Source organism: Loxodonta africana, chromosome 14 (genome assembly GCF_030014295.1).
Source record: "Loxodonta africana isolate mLoxAfr1 chromosome 14, mLoxAfr1.hap2, whole genome shotgun sequence".
NCBI lineage: Eukaryota > Metazoa > Chordata > Mammalia > Proboscidea > Elephantidae > Loxodonta > Loxodonta africana.
The window spans coordinates 52,352,024-52,374,558 of record NC_087355.1 but is presented as its reverse complement, the minus strand read 5'-3'; the positions used below and the strand labels follow the sequence as shown (position 1 = coordinate 52,374,558).

The 22,535-nt window shown below is 45.4% G+C and overlaps 2 protein-coding genes across 7 annotated transcripts in view; one reads left to right on the top strand and one right to left on the bottom strand.

Moving 5' to 3' along the window:
• The window catches only part of NCALD (neurocalcin delta), a 317,609-nt gene extending 309,248 nt beyond the window's left edge, over window positions 1-8,361 (top strand). For all 6 annotated transcript variants that reach the window (XM_023545925.2, XM_023545923.2, XM_023545924.2 and 3 more), the window contains one exon: window positions 1,143-8,361. In XM_023545925.2, the coding sequence (XP_023401693.1) occupies window positions 1,143-1,240 (98 nt within the window). In that variant the 3' untranslated portion in view covers window positions 1,241-8,361. The remainder of the gene's footprint in view (window positions 1-1,142) is intronic.
• Window positions 8,362-9,029: 668 nt separating this feature from the next.
• GRHL2 (grainyhead like transcription factor 2) overlaps window positions 9,030-22,535 on the bottom strand; it is a 108,834-nt gene continuing 95,328 nt past the window's right edge. Inside the window, exons 13-15 of the mRNA XM_010588434.3 lie at window positions 17,839-17,924; window positions 11,807-11,871; window positions 9,030-9,517 (exon numbers count right to left, since the gene is read on the bottom strand). Coding sequence (XP_010586736.1) covers window positions 9,403-9,517; window positions 11,807-11,871; window positions 17,839-17,924 — 266 coding nt within the window. The 3' untranslated portion in view covers window positions 9,030-9,402. The remainder of the gene's footprint in view (window positions 9,518-11,806; window positions 11,872-17,838; window positions 17,925-22,535) is intronic.

Here is a 22,535-nt window from a genome sequence, read left to right as displayed (position 1 = left end):
CTGCCCAGGCACATAACTGATGGTAAAGGATAGAGCTGTGTTGGAGGATGTAACTTCCTGTGCAAGCTGCCGGGGTGTGTCTTTGGAGGAGCAGAGTGAGATAAGTCCTCTCTGGGGCAGGCCCTTCCAAGAGAAGGAACGAAGGCAAAGCTGAGAAGAATGCCCAAGCAAGTAACTCGCTTCACTCCCAGGGTCCAAAGCAGGCAAAGAGAAAGTTTCCCTGAGCATAGAAAGGAAGCACCAAGAATGCAGAAGATACTGCTGCCCACTGTCCTTCCCATGACAGTAGTGACAGAGGCACCTCCTGGAACAGAACTCAGTATGTCTCTGGCTCACACAGGAAGGAAGTGACACTCTAGGACCCCGGGTTGCCGAGCCTCCCTGCTCCAGCCCATCAAGGGTGGGAGGAGAACGCTGTAATTGAGAGGAGGGACCCAGTGGGCCACTCTCTGCCTTGCACACATACCGTTGAACTCTCCTTACTTTGGGTTAGAGGCACAGCCATCCTCACGTGTTGTCAAAAGCATAACCACTTATGTCCAGGGTCCCTCGCCACAGCTGTCTGGGGGAGCCTTTTCCACATGCAGGGGGAGGGACTCTTGCAGCAAACCAAAGGCCACAGGCTCAGGGCTTAGGACCCAAGAGACCTCAAAGAGCCCAGAAGCCTCAATAGTAACATCATGGGAACAGCCTTGGTGCCATGAGCTCCCGACTCAGCTTCATAAAGGCATGAGGGCCATTCATTCTGCAGATAGTGAGCCCTACAGGTTGCCTGGAGCCAAAACGAGCACAAGGAAGAGTCATGTCAGGTTCATCTAGTGCCCTCTCCCCAGCCGCAGCCTGAGGGTTGGAACATAGCAGGCTCTCAGGAAGTGTGGTTGAGGCAATGAGTGCACTGTGTAGGTGCTGGCCATGTGAGAGCGGACAAGGCAGCAGAGCCCCTGCCTCTGGGGCTTGGCACTGCCATCAAAAGAACAAGCAAGCAGGGCTTTTACCAGGGAGAGATGAGGGCTGGGACATCACAGCAGGTGTCAGACTAGCTGCAGGGAGAAGGTGAGAAGTTGCAGCCCCCAAGATGCAGGAGCAAGAGTGTAAGTTCACGTGGATGCCTCCAGCCACTCACCCGTCCTCTTGCTTTCTAGGAAAACTCTCCCTGGAAGAGTTCATCCGGGGGGCCAAAAGTGACCCATCCATCGTGCGCCTCCTGCAGTGTGACCCGAGCAGTGCCGGCCAGTTCTGAAGTCTCCCCAGTGAATCCCAGAGCTGTTCATGTTCCCTTTTGATTCTTCTTTTTAACCATTTTGCCAAACAATATTGATGGTGATGCTGTCCCCTGTGCGGCCAGACGCGCCTTCCTCTGTGACGCCTTCTGCTTCTTTTGTCGTGGATGCTTCGTGGGAATGCCCGGTGCTCCAACACGCTTGTGGAGAGCATGGACAGTGCTGTCGTAAACAGACTCTGTGGTGTTCGTTGTTCCAACGATGCTTAATCATTATTGTTATTATTTTTTTTTCTTTCTATTCTAATGTCTATTCTGAAACCAAGACTTGATGAGGCAAGAGAAGGGAACAAATCCAGCCCAGTGATTCTACCGCAAGCTTTGAGAAACTTGTTTGAAAGATGGAAACGCCTGCCTGGGTGGTTGTCACACACACCCTAGAGGTAATAGACTCCCCAAGAACAAGCTACTCTCTGGGTCAAGGCTATGAAAGGGACCTGGAGAATTCCCCCATGGAGGTTCACTCCACACTCTTCGTCAGAAGGCTGTAGTTTCTAAGCTGTGAACATTTTAAGGTAAACAGAAGAGAGGAAAAAGATGGCTCAGCTATTTTTTCACAAGTTTACATTAGTTGAGCTGATATGAGTTTCTGTGGAAATTAAACACAAATGGTAACTTGTATTCCAAAACCAGACCCATCTTGTTGCCTATTGTGACTTATAAAAAAAAAAAAAAAAAAGTCTACTGTATATAAAACATTGGGTATTGCAGACCAATAAGTATTTTGCCTTGTTTAAATGAAATGCATGTTTAGTGAGCACTAATACAATCTTATTCCAGATGACTGTTTGTAGTAGCTTATTGTGAAGTAAGCCCCCTATAATGAATGTCTATGTCTTGTTTTAAAGTCGTATCTGTCTTTGCACAAATGCACCAAGCAACAGGTATATTTTAGATATACCAGGGAAGTAAAAAGTAACCATGACTAAGGCCCAACCTTAATTTTGAATGGTTTTCCAGAGTGGCAGAGCCTGAAGAATGACAGGGCAGGTCAAATGGGACACATCCACTGGAGCACCACGAAGCTAAGTACGAGAGAGGAGAGGCTGGTGGTTTGTCCATCGAGCCCATCAACTCATTGGCAGCCTTAGATTAAAGATGTCATGTTTTTCTGAGCATGTCAATATTCTGCAGACCTGAAAAAAATAGTATGAATTCTCAGGATCTCCCAATGGTTCAACCTACATGCATGGTTAGGGAGTCATATTTAGAATTTTCTTTTTTCCATGCCCAAACACCCTTGAGAAAGTCAAAGTTGAGCAGTCATCTGATTCATGGTGAAGGTGGCTTGGGCAAGTGCTACTATGGTTTCCAAGGCCCACTATGAGGAATCCAATAGTATTTTCCATCACTAAGTTCTCTGAATATAGACTTCTATTTCCAGAAGTGACAGCACAAGTTGAGTTGCTGTTTGGTCTGGTGACCTAGCATACACTAATTTGAACTAAAGGCAAAGAGTAAAAACTGCTGATCGCGGACAAGTTGCGTTCTTCAAACAGTTGACATGAGGAGGCTCCAATACTCAAGGATGTAGACGAGAGACCTGCTGCAAGGAAAGCACAGAGGTCCCCAGTGGGTCTCTCTGCTGCCAAGCTATTTCCTGTAGAACGTGAACCACAGAAAGATAAACCTCATAAAAACAAGGAAAACGATGCTGAGTCCATTCTAACCTCCATGTTCTTGTGTGTTACTTGAGTCCATTTTAGCTGGTAACAAAAATCCAAATTTGTTTGGTTGGCCAAAATGAACCAACTCTGCAGGCTGAGTTTTGAAACCCAGGCTCAGTAAAAGAATTTTCATGATCTTCCTCTGAGTGTCCATTCCTCATAGTAGTTCTGTACCGAGACTTGCCAAATTTCTTTGTGGACCAACTAGTCAAATTTGGTTTTGAAAAACAAAGAATTAATGTAAGACAGGAGTGCAGAGTGGGTGAGGGTCAGCATACTCTATTGATAGTATTCCAGGAATTGCCTCTCAGTTTTTCCTGTTCTCAGTTGAAGACCTAATTCCTCCTTTTAATTCTCTTTGGATGGGTGGAATCAGTTAATGTTTGGGAAAGCCTGCCTAGGCTCTGCCACTAGTTATGACATCTTGTTGAGCCAGACTCACTCTGTCTCCTGGAACCCAGAGCTGGAGTAGGGAGCAGAGAAGAGGGCCTCCAGCTGTTCAGGAAAGAAAAAAGTGCCAGTTGCATGGCTAATGAATGCCAACACTCCCCAGAATGTACTGACATAGTCCTCATCCTGGCCTGCCACTGACCCTGTCTGTACTTTCTCAAGGGTTGGTTTTCTCTTTCTCTTTCTTCCAAGGAAGGCCTTTGTATGTCTTTAATCCAATGCACACAAGTCTGTCCAAGGGACTCTGCAGCACCCAGAAGGCTGAATGCTTAAAAGTTTGTCATTCCCTTACTGGGCTATTCATTGTCATTGCTGTGTTCAGGGATCTCTGGAAATGGAGTCTGTTCTGTCTGAAATAAAGCCAGCCTGTGATGTTCAAGGGAATGAAATAAAGTGGCTTACAACCTGAAGGACTCTACAGAGTGCTCAGCTGTTTCATACCTTTCTTTGGGGTGGGGAAGGGATACTGAGGGCACTGTCCCATTGGTATGCCTCAGGGATGACTTGTCTACAAGTGGATCTAATAACATATATTTATAAATCACATTACATGGAGTGGCCACTATATCAGTTGATTTTGTGTCGCTCTTTTGTCTGGCATTAAAGCATGTTTATTTTTTAATATGGTTACCTGGAACATGAGCGTTTCATGCCTACACTGCTGCCTCAGCTGAACCTGTAACTTACTGGGGCTCCAGGTGTTGATACTGGTCTCCCCCTGGGTATAGTTCCTGCCTTCGAGGGACACAGGAACCACGGACTGTGAATGAAGGGTTGATTATGGCAGCCAGTGAGGTGCTCATTCACTCCTTCCTTTATGGAACCTGCTGCGAGAAGCACAGTGGATTGACGGCTCCAGCTGCCATACCTTTGGATCCACCTCGGTGTTCATTCTGAGATCCTGCTCACCTGGTGCTCCCAGTCAATGACTGGGCCTGGGGGCAGAATATTAGAACTGGGTCATTCTTGCCCAAGGTGAGACCCTTCCAGTGGGTGGTCTTTGCACAGGGACTCCCCATTGGCCTGGCTCAGACTTTGTTATAATCATGCTGTGGTCTGAGGCTCTTCCCACCCAATCCTCCTTCCTTCCCTCTTACCTTTCATAGGTGTCAGACGTGCCTTGCAGTCTGCAGGCTCACCCTATCTACTCCTTCACTTTTCTCCTTTATCCTTCACAAGCATTTCTCCCAATGCATCCACTTTTGGGGGGGACCTGAAGTGACAGTGATTCTGGTTGACGCCCTAGAAACACAGGGCTCAGACCCTCGAGTTGACAGCCTTCTCAGAGTTCAGATTTGGTGGTCTGTCATTACAATGTGAATGTCTAAGGGCATGAAGGGTTTGTATTAGGATTAGGGTGATGACAGAGCCCTGACTCTCCCAGGGCAAACCTCTATTATTATGTTGATGGATGATACCAGAGCACTATTACTGCATATCTCCTCCTTTGAAGGCAGACTGTGTCTAAATTGCCTCTCCCTGTCCCAACCCCACCTCCCATCCCCCCTCACCCCCACCACCCTGCCACCCTGCCCAGCATCTATCATGGTACCTGGTCCATGGTAAATGAACTGAATTAATATATAGGGAGGAAGGCAAGAGTTGATACCAAATCCTATGGCACTGATCACTGGTCACCCTTGCCTACCCAACCAGAGTCTCAAGGACAAGGAGGTGTGTGGGGGTGGCACACATGGTGAGCAGAGTTCATCACACAGCAGGACTGTGGCTGGCACAGGCTGAGGGATGGACAGCCTCGGGGAGATGTGGGGACCAGCTCCCCTACCCAGCAGGTCTGTGGTCAGTGCACTGCAACATCCTATCGAGACTATGGAACGTGAATCAGGAACAAAAGACCATGTGGTCCCATCTCTAGTCTCACAATCTCTCCAGAAGTCTCATCAATAAGCACTTGTCCCAGCCTCCTCTTCCCTGCCAGCTGGTCCAGGCATAAAGGCTACTAGGAATACATTGGATTCGAATTAGTCAGGGAAAGCTTCCTGAAGGCAAATTTTCAGCCAAGATTTGCAAGCTGTGGGCACAGAGAGATAAAGTGAGATGTGGAAGAACATAGAAATGCTACTTGTCTCAACAGAGGGAGTCTTAGGAAGATAATCATGGATAACGGTTAAAGGAATGTATGTGGAGGTTAGTGGGGTGGATGGCCACTGATGAAACACCAATAAACATTGGAATAGTAATCAGGGTGTTTGGATTTGAACCAGCAGAGACTAGGGATCCTGGACATTCTAGAGGAGATAGTTCGTGATGAAATTGGAGTTTGAGCCATGTGGTTAACCTCTACGTAGAGGTTGGCCCGGATGGGCTAAGGTACCGGAAAGGTCTTGTGATTCAAGTGGGGGTGAGTAAGGCCGGGAGCGAGGAAGGGTAGAAGCGAAGAGACTGAGCTGGCTCTTTGTAAGTCACAGCAAAGGCCTCTTGATTTCCTCAGTCCTCTTCTCATTTGGAGTCCTGGTGGTACAGTGGTTAAGAGCCAGGCTGCTAACTGAAAGTGTGGCAGTTCAAATCCACCAGCTGCTCCTTGGAAACCGTGTGGGGCAGTTCTACTTTGTCCTATAGGGGTTGCTATGAGTTGGAATCAACTCGACGGCAACAGATTTCTTCTTATTTAGGAGTCCCTCAGTGATGCAAAAAGTTAATGTGCTCAGCTGCTATCCGAAAGGTTGGAGGTTGAAGTCCACCCAGAGATGTCTCGGGAAAAAGGCTTGGTGATCTACTTCCAAAACACGCTACGGAGCACAGTTCTACTCACACACATGGGACTGCCTTGAGTCGAAGCGGACTCCGCAGCAACTGCTTTTTTGCCCTAATTTAACCTTGGGGTGGGGCCCAGCAATAAGAGGAAATGCAAACGCCCTCCTTGTTCAAGCCCAGGGCCAGAAAGTGCCTGGGGGAGCCCAGGATCTACAAGGTCACAGCAGGGGTTTCCCCCAATCAGGCAAAGAGCCCAATACCCACCTCACAGAAAGCACCAGACACTGTTGCTTACTCTGATGTTATGAATATTTATTTTTTCTTCTTAAAAATGTACAAAAAATAAAATAACTATTTATAGATTTCCCCCTCTCCCATTTACAAAACTATTAAGTTACGTTTACCTTTTTCTTTTAATGTGAGAGCAAATTGTACAAATATCAATTTCCCTTGCTTATCTTTAAGAAAGGGCTGTTCATAGAATTTGGCACAAACCCTCTATTTCTCTTGCATTTCCATGATTTTAAATAAGAAGGAAAATAAACATTTGATCATTTCATGCTTCCTAAGTCTCTGGTCTTTGTCTTTTAGGAACTAATTCCAAGGTGACATCTGATTGTATTATTCTGTTAATCCCAATTTCCAAATATTTGTAAAGTCTAACCAATTTGGGGATGTATAAGAAAAGCACTTGCTCCACGAGTCCCCCATCTTCCATGGTTGAAAAGGCTTATTTATTGAGTGTGACTAAGGAACAAAAAAAGGAAGAAGGGGCAGATTTTCCTATCTTTCTGGAGTGTTTTTACTTGGGAAGTTCTGTACCACAGGATTCATCAAAGCTCTGCTAATATACAATGGGAAGGACACGTTAAAGCTAAGCCATGGAAGCTCAAGGAGGCGAGGGGAGGGGAGTTAGATGGGGGGTTAGATGGTAAAGATGGGGGACCAATGGGAGGTAACACTCAGCACCAACCCTTGGTGGCCTCATATTCTTTGTTCTGGCAAAGACAGCTCAGGGGCTTAGGACAAACACAAAAGCATCTCTGATTTGTCCTGCCTTAGGGCAGGCCCAGCAAACAGTTGTCCAAAGAGGCTGGAGAGAGAAGGGTAGGTAGCCTGCACCAGGCTATCAAATAATTTGTTTGTGGCTCCCTTACTCTGGAGTCTTATGCCCCAGCCCAATCATATTGGCCATTACATCTGCCATCCATGTTTGAAACCATGTTTAGCCCAAAGAGCATGGGAAGTGCATAGTACATCACATATTTCCAACACTGAATTTGTCCATCTTAGAGTGCAGTCCCATTCATACCCAGGATGGTACCCATGCTGCCAGTCCAGGGCATGGCGGTCATTGAGTCGATGAGGAGGGGACAGAGTTGGAGCAGAGCAGAATCCAGGAAGCAAACCCTTGCAACCACAGAGAGGGGTAATGTGTCCAGAGGACACACAGAAAGGTGCCCCTTGGCCCCCACCCAGAGACCTTCTTGGACACAGCACCTGCTCTCTGGCCCATGAAATTGCTGTGCAGCATCAATGAGAAATAGCCGGGCTGGCAGCAGCCCTCTGCCCTGTTCTGGGCCTCAGGACAGATGAAGTGAAGGGGCAAGGAGTCCTGAGAGGGGGCCTCAGGTAAGACGTCAAAGTGCTTTACAAACAATCTGGGCCCTTACATAGAAACTGCCCTAGATCAGGGCCTAGGGTGGCGGGATGTGTCAGGCTACCCAAAAGCTAGTGCTTCAGTCTTCAAGGGTGCATACAAACCCATTGACCACCCACCTGTCCTCTCGAAGAGAACTGAGGCCCACCATGTTTCACCACCGTGTGTTTGTTTAGGAAGCCTTTCTCCTCCTCTTCATCTCCCAGGCAGGTAGCAGGGGGCAAGCATTTGCTGTCCCAGGCCACCTTCTGAGGCTGGTGGCAGAAGAGCAGGGGCTCCTAGGACATTCTCACCCACTCACTCACTTCCTCAGCAGCCCCCCGGGAGCAGCTAATCCCTTTTCTGGTGCCTCTGGCAGGTGAGGCCCATGAGGAAGCCGTGGCCTACTGGTTGCAGCCAAGCTGTTGGCACTGCTCTGAGAACTGCAGTTGGTCTAAAGGAGCCACTTGAGATGAAGGATGTGCTTGTAAACTGTTAGGCTCTACACAGTGTCCGGGATTCCCATCATCACCAAGGAGTTCTGCAGCCAGCCCCAGCAACAGGGCCCTGACGGCAAAACCCCTATAGAGTCCTCTCCAAAAAGCTCAGGGAGTGCCCAGCACCAGCCCTGGAGAAGGAGCTGAACATCAGGCAATATGACCTTTCTCAGAGACAGCTTAGAGGAAGAGTCAAGCAAAGCACATTACCAAGAGATAAATGTGGTGGCCTTGAGGGTAAGTCATGGTCATGGAGAAGGAAAGGGGCTTCCTCTGGGGGCAAGGAACATGTCCCAGGGCATGCCCACACAAGAGTCCATCTTGGCACCCTCCACAGTCCTCTGACACCCTAAAGGCCACTTCCCCAGCCCAGGACACCTCCTGAATAGGTACAGAGGCAGAAAGCCAAGTCTCAAGGTATGTGCCTCCTCCTAGGACAGTGGCAGTAAACATGCCCATATACCATAGGTAAAATATATTATTGCAATATTATAAACAATATGTACATGATAGCCAGGCGTACGTTCTTTGTCACCTACTAATTACATTGTAGCAGAATGTCTTCCTGTACAAGTCCTCGTGGTCACTTGCTGGGAACCCCTGGAGGTATTTAGCAAGACAACTTTCCCCAGAGCAACCTGAAGGTTTTTGACCAGTGAGGGGGACATCCACCTCCTACCCCACCTGTGACTACTACACCAAGAAGTAGCTCACTTGGTCCAGCCACTCTGGAGATGTGGGGAGGGAGGTGAGAAAAAAGCAGAGAGAATGTTGCAGGCTCTCTAGGATAAATTGACTGGATGTGTATCCCTTGAAGGCGAGGGCTCTGGATGGTCTGATCTGGAACCAGCAGTGATCTGCAGAGTCCTGGACCCCAGGCTCTGGGAAAAGGTGGGCAATAAATAAGGATCTGACAGGCCCAAGGCACCGTCCTGAGGGGCTCAGGCTTCGGCTCCACGGGATGCCCTCTGGTGGATGGGACAAATATATTGACATCAAATGGGGCTTTGTTCCTTGTCCTACTGCCCAGCGCAATCTTGTAACAGCAATTGTGAGATGGGTGAGTTGAGTCTGCGGTTCTGGGGTCGAGGCCTCTGTCCTTCCTGGGGATGAAGGTGCTGAGAGCTCCTGCCGAAGGGCTGCCGGGACCAGGGCTCAGATTTCCATGAGCGTGATCTTGAAGCCTTCCACCACGCTCTCCATGTTGAGGATGAAAGTGTCCTCATTCGAGTAGTGCTCGATGATGTTGTCATCCATGTTCACCAAGATGCTGTGACATGAGGCAGGGGAGGGAAGACAAAGACTGCCATGAGCAGTGGGCCCAGTACAAGGACAGCTCCTGAACAGGAATTCCCTTAGCCCTGCTTTTGCAGTGGAGGCTGGGAGAGGTGGACGAGCGAGAAGACAAGGCAGGAAAAGAGGACCCTCATTCTATTTTCTTTCCACAGAAACCAGTTTCAAGTAAGCAGAGAGACTTACAGCAAAGCCTCTGTTTTTCAGAACTAACCTCATCGCTGATAACTTCTGTACGACTTCAGAGCAACCCAGCCCTCTTTGCCTTATAGATCAGTAAACTGAGGTTCAGAAAAGTTAGCAGAACCTGAAATCACAGAGTTAACTGGTGCCAGAGCAGAACCTACACACTTAGGTTCCCTAACTTTTTTTATTAAACCATATTGCCTCTTGAAAATGCATTTGAGAAAGTGCTCTTAGAAGGATGAAGAAAATAAACAGCAACTGTAGCTACCCTTTGTTGAGCACATAATGCATGTTAATGTTTTAGAGAACTTGTATTTAATCCTCAAGGCAACCTCCAAGGTGCTATCATTGCCATTTGCAAGTGAGAAAACTGAGCTGAGCGAGGTTAAATCATTTTCCCCCAAGTTCAATCAGTTTTGCCTTACTCTCAAGCTCTTACTTTTACCACATGCCACCTACTCATTAGGAGTCCTTGCGTAGTGCAAACATTTAATGTACTCAGCTACTAACCAAAAGGTTGATGATTGGAGTCCACCCAGAGGTGCCTTGGAAGAAAGGCCTGGTAATCTACTTCCAAAAAATTAGCCATTGAAAACCCTGTGGAGCACAGTTCCAGTCTGACACACAGGGAATCACCACGAGTCAGAGTTCAGTGGATGGCAACTGGTTTACCTATTCCTTGGCTAAAATCTATTCCCAGTGGATTTAGTTTTATGAAAACCAACAACTTCCAGGGTCTGTCCAGGATTTAGAATGCCTTGAGCCACACCCATTCTTGAAAGTCAGGCAGATCTTAGTTTGAAAATAAGAACTATCATTGTACAGCTATGTGTCATCAGACAAGTTGTTTAGCCTTTCAGAGCCTCAGTTTATTCTTTTTGCAAAAATAAGAATAACAATCCTACTTTATAGGATTGTTGTTAGCATTAAAGCATTTAGCGCAGGGCCTGACTCAGGGCTCAATGAACGTGAAATATTATCATCATCAGCAGGTGCATCTACACTGAGGAATTCTACTCAGCAGTAAGACCCCAAGACACTGTTCAGGTCTCACCACCAAAGGAATTCACCCAGCCTGTTGCATCGGCCTTGGGAAAAAAACTATTTAAAAAAAGCATTGTAGTGAGCTTTCCAACAAGGGCTGAAGTGGAAAGGGTTTCTTGCTTGACTCCTAGTCAACCAAGAGATTTGAGCACTGCAGGTAATGTTTCCTTTAGGAAAGAGGCCCAGAGAAGATTCATTTTCTGCTTTTTGTGGAAAAACAGTTCCAGAAGCTGACTCAGTGGCCACCCTCTCCTGTCACTCAATCCAGGTCCTGCAGCCACTACTCTCAGAACCTCACAAACAGGGGTCCCGAGCGAGGCTCAGAGGCTGTCAAAGAGCAAATGTGACGGGTAAGAATGTAAACTTTCCAGCCACAGGCCTGGATTCAAATCTGTTCTTCTGCTCACTGACCAGGAGACCTAGGGCAAGGTGCTCAACCTCCCTCTGGCTCAGTTTCCTCATCAGTAAGTTGGAGATAATAACAGGCTCTACACCTCAGAGAGCAGTGAGGAGTAAAAGGAACAACACATACAAAGCCCTCAGCGGGGGGTCCAGGACCTACCAATACTCAATAAATGACAAGAACTCAGCTCTCCAGCCCACTGATAATTTGAGATCATTTTGAATGCTGGAAGAGTCCCCTATACCCTGTACCCTTTTTGTTCCCACTCTGCAACCCTGAAACAAAACTTGAGAGCAGTATGTGATCCCTATAAATTTCACTCTGCAGAGGGGTGACTTGGCATGGTCCCCAGCGTCCTCACCACCCCAGCCCTCTCTATCCCACCCTATCATTGGAAAATGGCATCTCAGCTGACTTCATGACAACGCACTTTCTCCCTCCCTCCCTCTCTCATTGAAGATCTTCAAAATGCATTGCCCATGCAAGCTGCTCTCTGATCGCTTGGAAGCATGATGCACCGTTTGTATTAAAGGTTGCCAACAAAATGTACAAAAAGCCACCACCTCTGTTTTGAAAGGCATCGTATAGATTTATCTGATTTGGAAGTAAATTTAAGTTCAGTTTCTTTCTTACCCTTTTTTGCTTTTCTTGTAAAGTTTTGCAATCTTCTCCACTGGCAGCCCGTATTTCTCAGATATCTGTAACAATGATGGCAAAAAGGCAGATGAGCATGGGAGGGGTGCACGCAAAGGCAAGAGATGAAGCTCCTGTTTCTGTCTCCCTGGGGCTCTCCTGGGGGCCAAGGCTCTTCCCTCACGAGTTCAGCTCTCTGAACACCTCATTCATAAGGCTCTCTCGACAAACCTTAAATCACTCAACAGAAGACTCAATCATATAGGAATTTAATCTTTGACAAAGGTGGCATTTAAAATCAGTCAGAAAAAGATGGACTCAAATTATCACCCGGGACTAAATAGGTAGCCACACAGAAAACATGTTTTCAAGTTAAACTGGATCCCACTCCTTATACCAAAGTAAATTTCAAGTGGATTGAAGATTAACATATGAAAGATGAAACCATGAAAGTACCGGAAGCATACAAGAATCAATTCTTTGTGTATCCATCATCGTAAAGTAAGGAAGAGCTTTCTAAGCAAGACACCTGAAGAACAAGGTAAAAAGGTTGACAAAACAACATAGAATTGAAAAATACTCAGTATGGCAAAAATCAGCATAGAAAGAGAAAGGCAAATAATACACTAGAAACATTTTTGCAATACAAACGACAGACATGGAGCTAACTTCCATCACTTAGTAAAGATTTCCTGTAAGTCAATAAGACAGTGACTGACAACCCAATGGAAAAATGAAGAAAATAACATGAAGACGCAATTCATGGGGTGGGGGGTGGGGGGGGGGGTTGGCCAAGAAGCATATGAAAAAATGCACTGCTTCAGGATTTTAAAATATGAAGTTAAAGCACTAGTAAGATACTCCTTTCAACTTATCAGGCTAACAAAACCTATAATATTAATAATAAAGCACCAGCAAGAGTGTGAGAAACAGCAGCTCTCCCACTCTGTAGATGGGAGAGAAGGGAGCCCAACCATTTAGGAGGGTAATCTGACAGCAGCTAGTAAAATTTAAAATGCACATATCCTTTGATCCGGATCCTCCACACCTAGTAACCTATCTGGTCTACAGAAATACACTCAGACGTATGTAAAGATTTTCAAAGCTTCACCATTTGTAACAGAAAAAAACTGTATATAACAAAATGTGTTAGACACATTTTAATATTTTCACAGTTGAAAACTATGTAGGTGTTAAAAGAAATGTGGAAAGCCTACATGAATTAACATGAAAAAAAAAGTTGGTGATATTAAGTGGAAAATACGCCAATGTGTATAATGTGATCCCATTTGTATTAAAAAAAAAAAAGTGTATCTGTAAATATATAGCAAATATTTGAAGAACTCACCAATCTATTAACAGTGACTACCCTTGGGGGGTGGACAGAAACAAGCAGATTCTTCTATTTTTCACTTTGTACAAACCTGTACTATTTATTTCATTTTTACAAGGATTGTGTCTCCCTTTTATGAAGACGCAGCAACAATAGTTTGAGAGATGGATCCTGGAAAGACCTGCCCTAATTGCCTTTCCCACTGCCCATCTGTCAGTTTGTCATACTGTGGTGGCTTACAAGTTGCTGTGATGCTGGAAGCTATGCCATCAGTATTTCAAATACCAGCAGGGTCACCCATGGTGGACAAGTTTCAGCAGAGCTTCCAGATTAAGACGGAATAGGTCTTTTTCAGCACAACATCAACAAGACTTCATCTGTTAGTTTTCCCTTTTCTAAAAGATGTGAATCTGATTCTTGAGTCTTTTCAGGGAGGATGAATTTGGTTGGACCTTCGTCTCTATTACTAGCCCAGCTTCCCCACACCTGAACAAACATACCTCAGCCACAAATCAATCAATAAGAGAACTAGGCAAGGGGCATAAAACCTGCACAATTCAAGTTCTACTTGGGTCTGCTGGGAGTAGCTGCAGCAGCCGCAGGAGGCAACATTGATTGAGTGCTTACTATGCACTAGGCACTGTGTTGAGAGCTCTTTGTCTATTAACTTGGTTAATCCTCACATCATTACAACAGAGTAGGTGCTGTTAGGGGCCCTATTTCACAGATAAGGAAACTAAGGCTCAAGTCGTTAAGTAACTTGTCCAGGGTCCCTCAGCTAATAAGGGCTGAGCCAGGATTCAAAAGCCAGAACCTGGCACTCTGGCTTCAGATTCTGAACGTTTAGAGAAAATTGGGCTGTGTTGCGACTATTCAGGAGAAAGGCTCATGGACCCTCCCTCCCCCAGAACAAAGAAGCAACTGGCTGCTGAGGACAACAATCTCCATGAAGTCAGAGTCCTGCTCGCAGTGCAATCTTCAAAGGCATGACATGGCACACTGAGATGGCACCTCTTGCCTCCATGTGAGGCTGGGAGATATGTTTTGCCCAACTCAGAACCCTGGAAAGACGTGAGACTGAGCAGGCTACTACATGGAGGATGCTGGCAATCTGGCAGGGCTTACAAAAAGATTCCTTCTGCAGACGAGCTGGGTGAGGTCACCCACATGGCCCTCCCTTCTATGCGTGGAGAATACGTGCTAAATGACAGTTCTCTCAGAAGGGGGGGGTGCACATTGGGAATGCTTATTTTTAATCCTTTGTGCACTTCCAAGTTTTCTGAACTGAGCATAGACATTTGTAATTAAAAATGGGATGTTTATACCATGAAATCATAAGCTAAAATAACCTTCCATCTTTTGGACAGTGTCTATATAAAAAAAAAATAGGAAGTAGAATATTGGAGAAATCTAAAATCTGAGGAAAGGAAGAGGTCTTCGCACTGTGTCCTCTTTAGCTCTGATTCCTACTACAAACATAAGTTTATTAATAAATACTGAACTTTATGGGGTACTTAATATATTCACCAAGCAGCCCTGGTGATGCAATGGTCAAGTGCCTGGCAGCTAGCCAAATGGTCAGTGGTTCAAACCCACCAGCCGCTCCACAGGAAACCCTATGGGTCAGTTCTATTATGCTATGTAGGGTCACTAAGAGTTGGAACCAACTAGACCGTACACAACAACAACGATATACACACTAGGAACCATGCAAAAAGTTTTATATCTATACTGAATCATTTAGTCCTTACAACAACCCTGTGAAGGAGGTACTATTATTATTTCTATTTTAAGGATGAAGAAACTTGAGCTCAGAGAGCTTAAGCAACTTGCACAGTCAGGATTTAAACATAAGTTTTCTGAGGCCAAAGTCCATATGCTGACCCACTAAGCTATACTGTCTCCATGTGTACCTACTGGTAAGTGTCAATGTGGGAGGAATGTCATATACCAGTGAAGTTCTTATCCTCAGAGAATCCATCCCCATTCTCACCCTACCCAAGTCCTATATAAAATTATGGGACAACTACAGTGAGCAGGATCCTGGGTTCTTCACAAGTCTGCCTTCTCATTTCACAGTGTTCAAGTCTTCACTTAAATAGAACCTGTTGTCTCAGTGGCTGCCCCCAAATTGCAGGAGCTGCTACTGTCATTCCTTTGGAGTTTACCACCAGGTTGCATTATCTGAGGATCCTGAAGGAGAGTCTCTTGCCCTGTTTTCCCATCTACACAATGTAAGAAGCAAGGACATACTGTATTTTTCGTGAATAATGCACCCAAGTAAATAACACACTCACATGTGACACACATAGTACGCCTAGGAAAATAATGCTTGAGGAGGTTGCTCAGTTGGCAAAAGACGTTTGTGATCATTAAGGTTGTGTGTCAACTTGGCTGGGCCATGATTCTCAGTGGTTTGGCAGTTATGATGTAGTCTGGCAATCCTATGATAATACAATCACCTCCATGATGAGATCTGCTGCAAGTAGCCAATCAGCTGAAAGGAAGTTTCCTTGGGAGTGTGGCCTGCATCCAATATAGGTAGACTTTCTGGCAAGGCTTGCAGACTTTTGCTTGCTCTGGATCCTGCAGCTGGCTCCTGCTCATCTGACCTCTGCTTCTTGGGACTTGAGCTGGCAGTTTACCAGCAGTCTTGCCTGTCGATCTTGAGATTCATTGATCTCCACAGCCTGTGAGTCAGGGCCCTGCTGTCTGACATGCCGATCTTGGGTTCACCAGCCCCTGCGGCTACATTAATTAGGAGAAGCCTCCTGCCTGACCCACAGACTTGGGATGTTCCAGCCTCTACAACTGCATGAGCCATTTCCTTGATATAAATCTCTCTGTATATATGTTTATATGGTTTATTGGTTTTGCTTCCTCTAGAGAACTCAGCCTAAGATAACATATAATGCATGAATTATTTGTATAAAAATACAGTAGTTAGTGTTGGTGTTTCATTAAAACATTTTCTTTCTAGGCTTAATAAAGGAGAGATGAAATCAGGACTGTCTGGGATCTGACCAAAGCTTGCCTAAAGAACTTGACCTCTCCATGGCTTATAAGGCCAAACAATATTATGCATTGCTCTTCCCTCTAACTTCCTCAGCAAGGCAGGTGTAATGAGTTTGGGATGAAAAACCTGACTCTCCTGTGGCAAGGATTGTGTGCAGAGGTGGTTGGGCTGCTGTTTGAGTGTGAATAAGGGTGACATTTAACTCCACTGTAGTCCCGTGAGATCACAGGCAGTCAGACTATAAACTCCTACAGAACACTTTAGAACTGGCCAGATGTCATGGACGGAAAAGAGAAGACACCAAAGAGAAAGGCAGGATTGTAGGGTAATGAATCCATTAGGAGTTGATCCAGATCAGTGGTTCTCACACCCACCTGACTCAGAATATCCTGTAAGCTTGTTAAAAATGCAGATTCTTGGTCCCCCACCCCCACCCCAGTTTAGCAGAATCAGGATCTCTGAGGTTGAGGTCTGGGAATATCCATTTTAAGCAATTGCCCTACTTATTTTCATATCCACCTCTGTCCCAGGCAAGTCAGTTTCAGTGATAGGTTAAAATGCCAGACTGGGGTTGTGATTGTCCAAAGGACCCCAGACAGGTCTGAATCTTTTATGAGCTTTTCTAGCTTATAAGTATTCATTCAAGCAATTTCAGTGTCCAAAAATTCTGGTTCATTTAAAGAGATCTAGATTCTGGTTTTTCTTTTTTTTGTTCATGTTGGTTCATTGTTCATTTGTATTTCAGTGTTTCCTTTATATGGGGCAGATTAGATTCAGTTGCAACAACCCCCATTCTAGTGAAAAATCCTACAGAACAGAAAAGATTACCAAGTCCTAGATAACAGTCCCTAAGAGTATTGTCCTTGATGTTCCTGCTCAGAACCGCCTGAGGGCTTGGTGGCAGCAGAAATGGCGCCTTGGGAACACTCCTGTGCACTCTGACCTTTAGCCGTAACCCTAGATGCTGTTCCAGTGTAGCAGTTTTCCAGATCAGTAAGTGAATAAGTGAGTCTGAACTGTCTCTGGGTGTCTCGTGTCCATCACTATAAAACCTAGATCTCCTAAAACACAGTTACACAGACAAAGAAAAGAGGGGAGGGCTAGAAACCACATTCAAGGTGGAGTCATATTAAAGCCATATTCAGATGGAAAGAGGCTAGTAAAGTAACTTTCCCTGAGCCCAAGGTGGATAATACTAGACTAGATAGGGAGTAGAGAGGGAGGGACTTCAGAATCTTTCTCAAATCAGTATAATTCACAATATATATACATATTTTTTACCAAAAGAGATCCTATTTTTATTTTGGATTACACTATCACAGCTAGTGAGACCTTTCTTAATTGTTCTTGTTCTGTCTATGTTTGGAAGTTGATGTATCTAATTCGGTTTCACGCAAAGAGACAAATGAAAACTCACAGGGTAACCTTCCTCCATGGCATCTCACTCTGATTAGCCTTAAATTGACAGGGACTTGGCAGTTTTTCAAAGTTCCTTTCTCCTTAAGATGCTAATAAGCCATGACAGTATAGAAAGCAGTGTCTCTATAAATCTCAGCTCCTTCTTTTTCTTTCTTTTTTTTTTTCCCATAAAGCTCATTCTGGCACAATCTTGATGGGTACATTTTAATAAATGGATTCCAGCTAAGGAGAATACAAACCAGAGTCTGAAGGTTTATTGCTTACCGCTTCCATCAGGCCCTTCACCGTGGGCGACTTCAACATCAAAGCATCGAACACATCGTCAGTCTCTTTCCTCACGTACAGAAGCACTGGAAGAGAAAGAAGGGGGAAAAGCCATCTGACTGAAGGAGGCTACACAATTCCACAGCTGTCACGGCATTGCTTCCTGTCACACAGGTGTTGGAAGCTGACACCACTTGTCAGGCCTCGGACCCTGGCTCAGACAGCATCCTGCAAGGGTGCCTGAGGTGCCTACAACATGTGACAAGGGACTATCAAGGAGATGATTCGACGAAATAAGCTGATAACTGTGTAACACCTAATTCGCTACAAGACACTGACACATATGTTCACACTGGAATTTCTCAAGAGAGGGACACAGTCTCTTTATGACATCTCTTTCTGTGACCTCTTTATTTAATCATTTGCTGCTTCAAAAAATAGTACTGAATATCCATCAGGTCCCCTATGTACTCAGCTCCATGTGCTAGGAGTTGGGGTTGCAGCAATGATTTAAGACTCAGGCCCTGTCCTTAAGGAGTTCACAGTCCACTTGGAGAGGCAGGCGTTCCCCCAAATAAACAGACAAATAAACACGTAGTTATAAGCGTTATGAAGGAAAACAACATGAGAGAGTGCTTATAGCAGCCCGACCTTGTCGGGAGCTCCTCCTCAACCTTGTAAAGGGTGTAGGCATCAGTGCAATGAGGGAGGGAGAGAGAGAAGATGTGGAGGGAAAAGTCCAGGCAGAATGACCAGCCTATGCACAGGCCTGAAGCAGGAGGGGGTGATGCCCCGTCAGAGGCAGGTGGACAAAGAGGCAGGGATTTGGAGTACAACAGACCTGGATTTGACCCCATTTTAGCTACTGCTGTGGGGCCTATTTAACCTCTCCAAGCTTCATTTTCTAGGTAAAACAGGGATCATAATACCTACATCATGGGGTTGCTGTGAGGGTAAAATGAAATCAAGTCCATGTGAAATGCTTAGCCTAGTGCCTGGCACACAACAAGCACCCAGTACTCAATCCGTGGGTGCTATTATGAAGCAATTGGCATGATTCTAGCATCCTCTGAGACATTTACGCAAACAGAGCTTTCTGTCATTTCCCTGTAACATAAAAATCTGAATTTGAGAATTTACAGAATATGAGAGATGGTAGGGACCACCGGTACCATTAGAGATGAGCAAACTGAGCTTCAGAGAGGCTAAGACACTCCCTCAAAGCCCCAGAAAAAGATGGCTACTGGCTGCTGTTTTTCTGCTTTCCATTGCCCTCCCTAGAAGAATTTGGAATTTTCCATTTAGATGCAACCCTTTGATCCCAATGTGCTAACTACCTTTCTCTCTCCCTCCTCAGCAGTGAAGGGACGCCTGCTTCCTTAGTCAAGGGGAAGAAGCCCCATGTACCTGGCCACCACAGGAAGAATGCATAGGCCAAAATAAACCCATGCTAAGCCTGGTTCCCATCAAATACCAACAGAGTTACAACCACCATCAGCCTGAAGGATGAGGTTGGAGTTACTTCCCTACTTCTGAGGGAAAGGAAATCAGCTCTAACCCAAACTCCCAGCCCCTCTCCCTCTCCTCCCCAGTCCCCAAAGACTTCATTAAAGCTGCTTGCTTTACAAAGGCCAAGTCTACAGTGCACAGATGGGCTCTGCCTGCATTTTCTCTCCGCAGCCAGCTGAATGTTCAGTGTGTGTATTACCAAAAAAAAAAAAACCCACTAAAGTATTGCATTTCTTCTCTTTACCAAAAATGAAATACCAATCAAATGAATGGATTGAATATTTCCAACAGTTTCCAAATTTAGTCCTTTGGAAGTAATATTTTATATTCTTCCTTCAGCTAAAATGATCTAGTCACCTAATGGGGCATTATAGGAGAACTCAGTATTAGCTGTACATGGGGAACTAATTAGACCACAGGATGAGGGAAATCAAAGTAAATTAAAGCTAAAAACAGAACGAAAACAAACAAAAACACATTGATGGCTGTTACAGGCAAACATTCTATAGCTCCCTCTCTGGCCCCCAACAGAAAAATGTAATTTCCAGCAGGATGACACTCAGGAACCCCCAAGCCATGTTCTATTAAAATGAATACTGCTCCCACTGGATTTACAAATCTATTCTTTTAAAATCGTTGTCTTTGAAATAGTACAGCTGCTGTTCTTGTTACAGCGGCTGCTGGAAAGGGTTGGAGGTGGAGCTGTGCTGAGGTTGACGGGTTGTGGGAGAAACCCAGGCACGGCAGTGCCACCATTCTCCTGCTGGGCTTGTTGACAGCCCCACCTGGGGGGTGCTGGGTTGATGGCACACCCCCAGTGCCCAGCCCGAAGGCGGCTTTCATTAGCTCAGAGTCTGTGGTGGCATAATGGTAATAAGTTCAACCATCGCACATCACAGACATTGCACAGCCAAAGGCAGACAGCCTTATGAGGCAGCCCTCAGTGACTCCCAGCTGAGCCACCCTGAGAAGGGGCTACAAAGCCAAGACTAACAGACAATAACGGCATGGGTGATCGTTATAATCACGCTCCCCGCTGGAGATTTTCTAATGAACGATAGCAGCCTTCACTGAGCCTGACTTCCCCTGGCTGTCAAAGATCAGCTGAGAGAGAGGGCACCAGTCAGGGGCTTGGCAACCCCACTGTCCTTTTCCAACGATAACAGTCACTCTTAGAAGAAAGTTTTCTCTACTGCTGGTAGGTTACAGTGCCCTCATGTGTCTCTATGATTTAGATATTTCAAAGGCCACTGCCTAACTTTCAGCCACACCCCAATATATTTCCTAATGGCAATTTTTGTGCTGGTTTCAGGACCTCAAAATAATTTGCAAAATATCTGACCACAGTTGTGGGACTAGCCACCAGGCAATAAATATGGATATGAGCGACAATTGCTTTTGTCTGTGTGATCCTTGATTTCTGTGTAACTCTGCCCATTCAGGGTATAAGGTATACAAGATATGCAGGAACGGAGTTCACAAGGCATTTGAATATTTGGCGGAGAGTCTGCAAAGTCAGAAAATCTTTCAAAGGTTTAAATGATTGCTAATGTAATTAACACTACTCAGGCATTTGTGCTGTTTCCATTTTGAAATACTGATAGCTTATTTGTGATTATGATACTATCACTTCACTAGATATAGGCCTAATCATCAAAATAATAATACTTATGATAGTGAACATAGAGTGCTTGCTACATGCTAGATGCTTGCGCTATGTTTCACAGGTATTAACTCACTGTATACTCACAGGAACTCCACAAGGTGGTGGTGTTTTCTGTTGAGTTAATCCCAACTCATAGTGACCCTGTACTGTAGGACAGAGTAGAACTGCCACATAGGGGATCCCAGCCTATAATTTTTATGGAAGCAGATTGCTAGGTCTTTTTCCCTCGGAGCAGCTGGTGGGTTCGAACCACCAACCTTTCAGTTAGCAGCCGAGTGCCTAACCACTATGCACCGTAGCTCCTTTCCATGAGGTAGGTACTATTATTATCCCCATTTTACAGATGAGGAATCTAAGGAGCTGAAGGGTGAAGTAACCTTCCTAAGGTCACACAACTCTAGGTGGCAGAGGTAGGCTGCAGAGGGGATGCTCTTGACCGTTATAAAAAGCCCACTACAACAAATAGGGGGAAAAAATAGTTTCTCAAAAGCAAAAAAAAAAAAAAAAAAAACTCAAGCCTCTCTTCAGTAGATGGTGGACATGTTTAAAACGATAATGTGACTCATTGAAAGTCCACTACTGTGTGACCACGCTGTTGGGAACCCCTTGATGCTGACTGCGGCGGGATACGAGGGAAATGGCCTCCGAATCCACAAAAGGACAGCAGATCCTGTGTAGCACTGAAACTCTGGGCAAGGCACTGACACACTCAAGCTTCAGTTCTTACACTCTTAGTGAAGTAGAATAAGACCCTTGACTGTGAGGATGTTAACAAGTGGTGATGTCACAGAAAACTAAGATTCATTTGTTTGTGTGAGAGTAATTGTGTCCATGGAATAGCTGGTTCTTCTGAAACGTTATTGTCACATACACGGCGAGGGTTTCTTTTAACCTTATATGTCACTGCTGGATCAGTCAGTATATCCACCACATTTCTCCCAAGGCAAAGGAAAGAACCAGCGCCCAGGAAGAACAAGGATTTACTTAAGGTGCGTAGAGGACGGGGTTTAAAGCAAAGAAGACCGTGAACTTGTGTCGACTCAGTGGCACACAACAACAAACATTCCAAGGAAGGATAGACGGATGACACCTCCCTGGTTGTCTTTAGTCAGAACTTGACAGTGGCAATGGGCTCATGCCCTCAAATCATGTTCAGAGGATGAACCAAGTGGCAGATGTTGAAACTGGACATTTGAGGAGTTACCAGGTGTCCTTCAATAATGAAGCCCCAAGGGTAGGACTTAGGGAAGTTGTTTGCCTGGCTGAGCCTCAGTGCCTTTATTTATGCCCAGGGTTTTGAACTGTTTCCTTCCGGTTCAAACTCCTGCTGAGAATTTGCATTTCCACCCCAGATACACTGAATCAGAATCTACATTTTACCAAGATTCCCAGGTGATTCGTATGTATGATAAATTTTGAGAACCACTGCCCTACTAGTGGCTCTCAGAGTTAGTCCCTAACCAGCAGTATTAGCATCATCTGGGGCCTTGTTAGAAATGCAAATTCTCAGCAGGTCTTGTCT